This window comes from Psammomys obesus, unplaced genomic scaffold (assembly GCF_907164565.1).
Source record: "Psammomys obesus unplaced genomic scaffold, mPsaObe1.curated_primary_1811, whole genome shotgun sequence".
Taxonomy (NCBI): domain Eukaryota; kingdom Metazoa; phylum Chordata; class Mammalia; order Rodentia; family Muridae; genus Psammomys; species Psammomys obesus.
In genome coordinates, this window is record NW_026590704.1 from 630,454 (window position 1) to 639,209 (window position 8,756).

Sequence of the window (8,756 nt, forward strand, 5' to 3'; positions counted from 1 at the left end):
AAAAGAATCCTAAGAAACCCTGGCTCAAGGTAGAAGGTAAAGACTAACACCTGATGTCATCTTCTGCCTACAACATTCAAGCTCACTCGCACACAAACACATATACACACATACCAAACACATGCAACACACAGATACACTATACACGGAGAAAGACACAAACACACACATCATTTTTAAAATACAACAACAAATATTTTCAGTTATTCTTCACTGTTTCATCTACTCATTCATCCATTTTTAAAGAACTACCTGGTAGACATGAATGTCCAAGTTTGACAATAAACACAAAAGTCCAGCACAAATGGATCTAGACCATAATGTTCAAGTCTCAAGTTCTAATCACCACTCTGCAAGCCCCAGGAGTTATCCAGAGGTGGGAGTCTCTTTGCATGTGTTCGAAAAACACATACTGCTCATCACTGCTCAGTAACAAGTCTTGGTCAATTCCCACCTCATGCTTTTCCCTCCTCCCTTTCTGGCATTGTCTTCAGCCCCATAACCAGGACCCTGACTATGCACAGGCCACCCAGCATGGGTGTCATTGTGGGCTGCAGCTAATCCAGCCCTCGTTAGCCCTCTAACCAAAGTAAAAGGAGAAGACCTTATTCATCCGGCTGTTGAAGGGACTCGCAGCACATATCAAGACCCCAGGACACCAGTTTCAGTGTAAGATGTATTTTTATTAAACATTTTCTTCTTTCTGTTTGGTGCACCACCTCTTGCCTTCTAATTATACTGCTAAGCTCTGTCTGATCTAATTATTTTCTCATCAAAATACAATTTTGTACATTAAAAATAAAATCATTCAATGAATAAAAAAGACCCCATGATAAAGAAAAATGGAACAAATAAAAGCAGGGAGCTTAAAGTAGAACTAGTCAACTCTGTTAGGGAATCTGTCACACAGGTGAAGGCCAACAGAGAGCCAGGGTCACATAGGAAGTGGTCTATAATTCTGGACCCACAGAAGGACATCTGGGAGATGAGGATGATGGGAACAGGGAACCAGAGGAAACCAAGCACCCAGCAACTGATCACCAGGATGTTGCAAAGGCGCCCAGTCATGAGAGCAGGATAGTGCAGAGGCCTGCAGATGGCAAGGTAGTGGTCAAATGCCATGACCACCAGGAAAAAGCATTCCGTAGAACCCAAGGAGAAGAAGAAATAGAACTGCAGGAAGCACCCAGAGAAGGAGATGACCTTGGTGTCAGAGGGGAAGTTGGCCAACATGTTGGGGACTGTGGAGGTGACATACCAGATCTCCAGGAAGGAGAAGTTGGCCAGCAGGAGGTACATGGGGGTGTGGAGTCTCTGATCCCAGCGCACAGCACAGATGATGGAAGCATTTCCCATGAGGGTGAGGAGGTAGACAGTGGAGAAGAGTGCAAAGAGGAAGCTCTGTACCTCCCTGGAGCAGGGGAAGCCCAGGAGGATGAAGTCAGTGATGGTGCTGGCGTTGCTGGGGCTGCTGAGGGGTTTCATCTGTCTGTGACCTGGGAAAGCGCCAGAAATTGTTCAATATTCTTGAAATAGCTGGGGGAGCTTTAGTCTTGCCCAAACATGAAACAGAATAGTTTACTTATCATCAACTCAATATTTATTGGTGTATCAAGGAATATTGTTTGGAGTGTGATGGAAGATATATATGATCCTTGTATTTAGAAATACTTCGTTAAGAAAAGTGATTGGAAGTTCATGGTTGTGGATACCTGAAACTTTAGCACATGGAAGCTAAAAGCAGCAGCCAAGGCTACCTAAACTGCACAGTAAGTTTAAGGTGAGCTTTGGCTACATGAGATGCTGTTTCAAACAAATAAACAAACAAAAAAAGAAAAAAAATGAGTAAGTATATTTCATTAGCATTCTTTAAATAGTCATCCAGCACATCTCTTCTTAGATGAATTACTTGATTCTTAGCAAGAAAAATGTGAGTTTCAGGGTACAGTCATAGCTCAAAGGGAGAATACCCACCTAGCATTCATTAAGTCCTGGCTTGGCCCATAGTACTGAAAAAAAATGTGGAATTTTAGTGTCACCCAATGTATTATTTTATTTCAGGGTCATCTAATGAGTCAATGTTTTCAGTAGCAATTTCACGTATAAATCCATCAAAAATTTTAATGGCAATTAATAAAGAACTAGAACTTAAAGACATAGGCAAAGCTAAAATTTAATATCAATAATCTGATGAAGCTGACATACGCTTATTAGTTGCTGCGCTCCTCTCTCAGAAGATCATTAATTTGGGACTGGGAGGCGGCTAAGTGGCAGAGTACCTGCCGATCATGTGAGAAGCTGTCAAGTGCCCTTCCTCAACACCAAAGCTAAAAGACATGAACAATACTTGATCATCTGACAAGAACGCTTAAATTATCTGAAGAGAATAATCAAGATTATAATGTCTCACCTAGTTTGTATTACCTTAGGGTTTCCTGGGATTGGATGGAGCAGGAGAAAGATGTCTGCAGTTAGAGAACTGTGTTCTACGTGAGTGCTGACATCTACACTCATCTGTCTAGGGCCTCAGATTCGTGTTTCAAATGGCTGAATATTTACTTCTCTTGAAAAAGAATTGAAATCAAATTCTTCAGTTATCTCATATTTAAAGAGATTGTTGCTATACTTAATAGAATAGGATCACTGAGGATATTCATCATTTTGTTTGTTTATTTATTTATTTATTTATTTTTAGATTTTTAAAAATTTTTTATTAATTACACTTTATTCATTTTGTATCCCCTCATAAGCCCCTCCCCTCCCGATCCCACCCACCTTCCCCTTTCTGCATGCATGCCACTACCCAAGTCCACTGATAGGGGAGGTTCTCCTCTCCTTTCTGATCTTAGACTATCAGTTCTCATCAGAAGTGGCTGCATTGTCATCTTCTGTGGCCTGGTAAGGCTGCTCCCCCATCCGGGGGAGGTGATCAAAGAGCAGGCCAATCAGATTATGTCAGAGGCAGTCCCTCTTCCCATTACTAGGTAACCCACTTGGACACTGACCTGCCATGGGCTACATCTGTGCAGGGGTTCTAGGTTATCTCCATGAATAGTCCTTGGTTGGAGTATGAGTCTCTGGGAAGTTCCCTGTGTTCAAATTATCTTGTTCTGTTGCTCTGCTTGTGGAGTTCCCGTTCCCTCCAGCTCTTACTATTTCCCACTTCTTACATAAAATTCCATTCACTCTGCCCATCAATTGTCCATCAGGCTCAGCATCTGCTTTGACAGTCTATACTGCAGAGGCTTTCAGAGGCCCTCTGTGGCAGGTTCCAAGGTTGTTTCCTGTTTTCTTCTGGCTTTCAGAGGCCCTCTGTAGCAGGTTCTGAGGTTGTTTCCTATTTTCTTTTTCTTCTGATGTCCATCCTCTTTGACTTTCAGGATGGGGATTGAACATTTTAGTTAGGGTCCTCTCTTTTGCTTAGTTTGTTTAGATGTACAGATTTTAGTGGGTTTATTCTATGTTGTATGTTTATATGAGTGAGTATATACCATGTGTGTCTTTTTGCTTCTGGGACAACTCATTCAGGATGATCCTTTCCAGGTCCCACCATTTACCTGCAAATTTCATGATTTCCTTATTTTTCATTGCTGAGTAATACTCCATTGTATAGATGTACCACAATTTCTGCATCCATTCTTCAGTTGAGGGGCATCTGGGTTGTTTCCAGCTTCTGCCTATTACAAATAAAGCTGCTACAAACATGGTTGAGCAAATGTCCTTATTGTGTACTTGAGCATCTTTTGGGTATATGCCTAGGAGTGGTATGGCTGGATCTTGAGGTAGAGCTATTCCTAGTTGTCTGAGAAAGCACCAGATTGATTTCCAGAGTGGTTGTACCAGTTTACATTCCCACCAGCAGTGGAGAAGGGTTCCCCTTTCTCCACAACCTCTCCAGCATGTGTTGTCCCTTGAGTTTTTCATCTTGGCCATTCTGATGGGTGTAAGGTGAAATCTCAGAGTTGTTTTGATTTGCATTTCCCTAATGGCTAATGAGGTTGTACATTTCTTTAAGTGCTTCTCTGCCATTCGATATTCCTCTACAGAGAATTCTCTCTTTAACTCTGTTTCCCATTTTTTAAGTGGATTACTTGGTTTGTTGCTTTTCAGCTTGTTTAGTTCTTTATATATACTGGATATGAGTCCTCTGTCAGATAAAGGGTTGGTGATGATTCTTTCCCAATCTGTAGCCAGTCGTTTTGTTTTGATGACAGTGTCCTTTGCTTTACAGAAGCTTTTCAGTTTCATGAGGTCCCATTTATTGATTGTTGCTCTTAGAGCCTGTGCTGTTGGTGTTCTGTTCAGGAAGTTCTCTCCTGTACCAATGAATTCTAGGGTATTCCCCACTTTTTTTTCTAGCCGATTTAATGTGTCTGGTTTTATGTTGAGGTCTTTGATCCACTTGGACTTCAGTTTTGTGCAGGGTGATAAGTATGGATCTATTTTCATTTTTCTACATGTAGACATCCAGTTGGACCAGCACCATTTGTTGAAGATGCTATCTTTTTTCAATTGTATGGTTTTGGCATCTTTGTCAAAAATCAGGTGGCCGTAAGTGTGTGGGTTTATTTCTGGGTCCTTTGTTCGGTTCCATTGATCCACCATTCTGTTTCTATGCCAGTACCATGCAGTTTTTATAACTGTTGCTCTATAGTACAGCTTGAGATCAGGGATGGAGATACCCCCAGAAGATCTTTTATTGTAGAGGATTGTTTTAGCAATTCTCGGTTTCTTGTTGTTCCATATGAAGTTGAAAATTTTTCTTTCCAGGTCTGTAAAGAATTGTGTTAGCAATTTGATGGGGATTGCATTAAATCTGTAGATTGCTGTTGGTAAGATGGCCATTTTCACTATGTTAATCCTGCCAAGCCATGAGCACGGGAGATCTTTCCATCTTCTCATATCTTCTTCTAATTCTTTCTTCAGAGACTTGAAATTTTTTTCATACAAGTCTTTGACTTGCTTGGTTAGGGTTACACCAAGGTACTTTATGTCATTTGTGGCTATTGTGAATGGTTTTGTTTCTCTAATTTCTTTCTCAGCCCTTTTGTCTTTTGTATACAGGAGTGCTACTGATTTTTTTGAGTTAATTTTGTATCCGGCCACTTTGCTGAAGGTGTTAATCAGCTGTAGGAGTTCCCTGGTAGAATTTTTGGGGTCACTCAGGTATACTATCATATCATCTGCAAATAGTGATACTTTGACTTCTTTCCAATTTTTATCCCCTTGATCTCCTTCAATTGTCTTATTGCTCTAGCAAGGACTTCAAGAACAATGTTGAAGAAAAATGGAAAGATTGGGAAGCCTTGCCTTGTCCCTGATTTCAGTGGGAATGATTTAAGTTTCTCTCTATTGAGTTTGATATTGGCTATAGGCTTGCTGTATTGCCTTTACTATGATCAGGTATGTGCCATGTATCCCTGATCTCTCCCAGACTTTAAACATGAATGGATGTTGGATTTTGTCAAATGTCTTTTCTGCATCTAAGGAGATGATCATGTTGTTTTTCTTCTTCAGTTTGTTAATATGGTGGATCACATTGATGGATTTCCATATATTGAACCATCCCTGCATAGCTGGGGTGAAGCCTACTTGGTCATAGTCGATAATACCTTTGATGTGTTCTTGGATTCGGTTTGCAAGTATTTTGTTAAGTATTTTTGCATCAATGTTCATAAGGGAGACTGGCCTGAAATTCTCTTTCTTTGTTGAGTCTTTGTGAGGTTTAGGTACCAAGGTGACTGTGGCTTCATAGAATGAGTTTGGTAATGTTCCTTCTGTTTCTATTTTGTGGAATAGTTTGAAGAGAATTGGAATTAGCTCTTCTTTAAAGGTCTGGTAGAATTCTGCGCTGAAGCCATCTGGTCCTGGGCTTTTTTTTGGATGGGAGACTTTTGATGACTGCTTCTATTTCTTTGGGGGATATAGGACTATTTAATTGATTTACCTCGTCCTGATTCAGCTTTGGTAAGTCAAATCGATCAAGAAAATTGTCCATTTCATTTAGATTTTCAAACTTTGTGGCATATAGACTTTTGAAGTAAGTCCTAATGATTGTTTGGATTTCCTCAATGTCTGTAGTTATGTCCCCCTTTTCATTTCTGATTTTGTTGATTTGGGTGGTGTCTCTCTGCCTTTTAGTTAGCTTGGCTAAGGGTTTGTCGATCTTGTTGATTTTCTCAAAAACCAGCTCTTGGTTTCATTGATTCTTTGAATTGTTTTATTTGTTTCTAATTGATTGATTTCAGCCCTGAGTTTGATTATTTCCAGCCGTCTACTCCTTTTTGGTGTGTCTGCTTCTTCTTTTTCTAGGTTTTTTAAGTGGGTCATTAAGTTGCTTGAATGAGCTGTCTCAAATTTCTTCTTGAAGGCACTTAGTGCTATGAACTTTCCTCTTAGCACTGCTTTCATTGTGTCCTACAATTTTGGGCATGTTGTGTCTTCATTTTCATTGATTTCTAGAAAGACTTTAATTTCTTTCTTTATTTCTTCCCTGACCCAGCTGTCATTTAGTAACAAGTTGTTCAGTTTCCATGTGTGTGTAGGCTTTTTGCTATTTCTGTTGTTGTTGAAGTCCAGCTTTATTCCATGGTGATCAGACAGGATACAAGGGATTATTTCAGTCTTCTTGTATCTGTTGAGGCTTGCTTTGTGACCAACTATATGGTCTATTTTGGAGAAGGTTCCATGAGGTGCTGAGAAGAAGGTAAATTCTTTTGTGTTTGGGTGTAAAGTTCTGTAAATGTCTGTGAGGTCCATTTGATTCATGACCTCTGTCAGAGATATTGTTTCTTTGTTTAATTTCTGTTTTGTTGACCTGTCCTTTGTTGAGAGTGGGGTGTTAAAGTCTCCCACTATTAATGTGTGGGGATCTATATGTGGTTTAAATTTTATCAAGTGTTTCTTGATAAAATTTCTTTTACAAGTGTGTGTGCTCTTGTATTTGGGGCATAGATGTTCAGGATTGTGATGTCTTCCTGGTGGAATTTTCCCTTGATGAGTATGAAGTGTTCTTCCTCATCTCTTTTTATTAATTTTGGTTGGACGTCTATTTTATCAGATATTAGAATGGCTACTCCTGCTTGTTTCTTGGGTCCATTTGCTTGGAACATCGTCTTCCAACCTTTTACCCTCAGGTAATGTCTATCTTTGTGTCTTAGGTGTGTTTCTTGTATGCAACAGATTGCTGGGTTTTGTTTACGTATCCATTCTGTTATTCTGTGTCTTTTTACTGGAGAGTTGAGTCCATTGATGTTGAGAGAGATTAATGACCAGTGGCTGTTAGATCCTTTGATTTTGATGTTGGCTGTGGTCATAAGGTTGTGTGCTTGGTTGCTTTTTGTTTTAGTGTAGTAAGGTTAATTATTTCCTGTATTTTCTTGACAGAAGCTAATTTTCTTGGGTTGTATTTTCCCTTCCAGTGTCTTCTGTAATGCTGGATTTGTGTGTAGGTATTGTTGAAATTTGTTTTTGTCATTGAATATCTTGTTTTCTCCGTCTATGAGGACTGAGAGTTTTGCAGGGTATAGTAGCCTGGGCTGACATCTGTGTTCTCTTAGGGTCTGCATGATATCTGTCCAGGCCCTTCTGGCTTTCATAGTTTCTGTTGAAAAGTCAGGTGTGATTCTAATGGGTTTGCCATTATATGTTACTTGGCCTTTTTCCCTTGCAGCTTTTAGTATTTTTTCTTTGTTCTGTACACTTACTGTTTTGATTATTATGTGGTGGGAGGATTTTCTTTTCTGGTCAAATTTGTTGGGTGTTCTGTAGGCCTCATGTATCCTTATTGGCTTCTCCTTTAACTTGGGGAAATTTTCTTCAATGATTTTGTTGAAAATATTTTCTGGGCCTTGGAGAAGGGAGTCTTCTTTTTCCTCTATACCTATTATTTTTAGGTTTTGTCTTTTCATATTGTCTTCGATTTCTTGGATGGTCTGTGTCAGGAATTTTTTGGATTTAACATTTTCTTTGACAGATACATCGATTTCTTCCATTGTATCTTCTACACCTGAGATTCTTTCTTCCATTTCTTGTAGTTTGTTGGTTATGCTTACCTCTGTAGTTCCTGTTTTCTTCCCTAAATTCTTCCTCTCCATTATTTCCTCCATTTGTGTGTTCTTTAATTTTTCTCGTTCTATCTTCAGGTCTTGAGTTGTTCTGTTTACTTCCTTCACCTGTCTGCTTGTATTTTCCTCTTTTTCTTTTAGTTCCTTCAACTCTGTCTCCTTTATTTCTTTCAGTGATTTAATTATTTCTTCTCTGAAGGCCACAAGCTGTTTGGCTGCATCTTCCCGTCTTTCTTCTCGGATGGCCCTAATCTGCTTGTCTTTAACTTCCTCCATTTCTTTATGGATAGCTATGATCTGTTTGGTTTTATCTTCCTCTAATTCTTTACGTATTTTATTTGTTTCTTCTATTATCCTCTTCATCAGCATAGATGTGAGGTCATCTTCTTGATTTTCTATTATGTTGTATTGTCCAGGGCTATTCGCCCCTGTATGGCTGGGCTCTGGAGATGCCATATTGCTCTGTCTTTTGTTGGTTGAGCTTTTACACTGACCTCTACCCATTGGGCTGATTTAGATGTTGGCTGTTAGTTTCTGTGCTTCCTGGAGTCCTGAGGTAGGGAAAATCCCCTTGACCGGAAGATGATTTTTCCTGAAGGAGTCCTTCTCTGCTTTTTGGTTATGGTCACTGTATGGCCAGTGTTTCTCAGGAGTTGCCACTGCTCACCTCAGGTTTATAGCCCTGAGTAG

At 39.7% G+C, this 8,756-nt stretch overlaps 1 protein-coding gene across 1 annotated transcript; it reads right to left on the reverse strand.

Annotated features, from left to right (window-relative positions):
• Positions 1–822: 822 nt before the first annotated feature.
• On the reverse strand, positions 823–1,485 carry LOC129677974 (olfactory receptor 11G2-like; the record flags this gene model as incomplete). Its single annotated transcript, XM_055608658.1, has 1 exon — positions 823–1,485. A coding segment is annotated over exon 1 (663 nt), but the record flags the coding sequence as incomplete, so codon positions are not given.
• Positions 1,486–8,756: the final 7,271 nt, after the last annotated feature.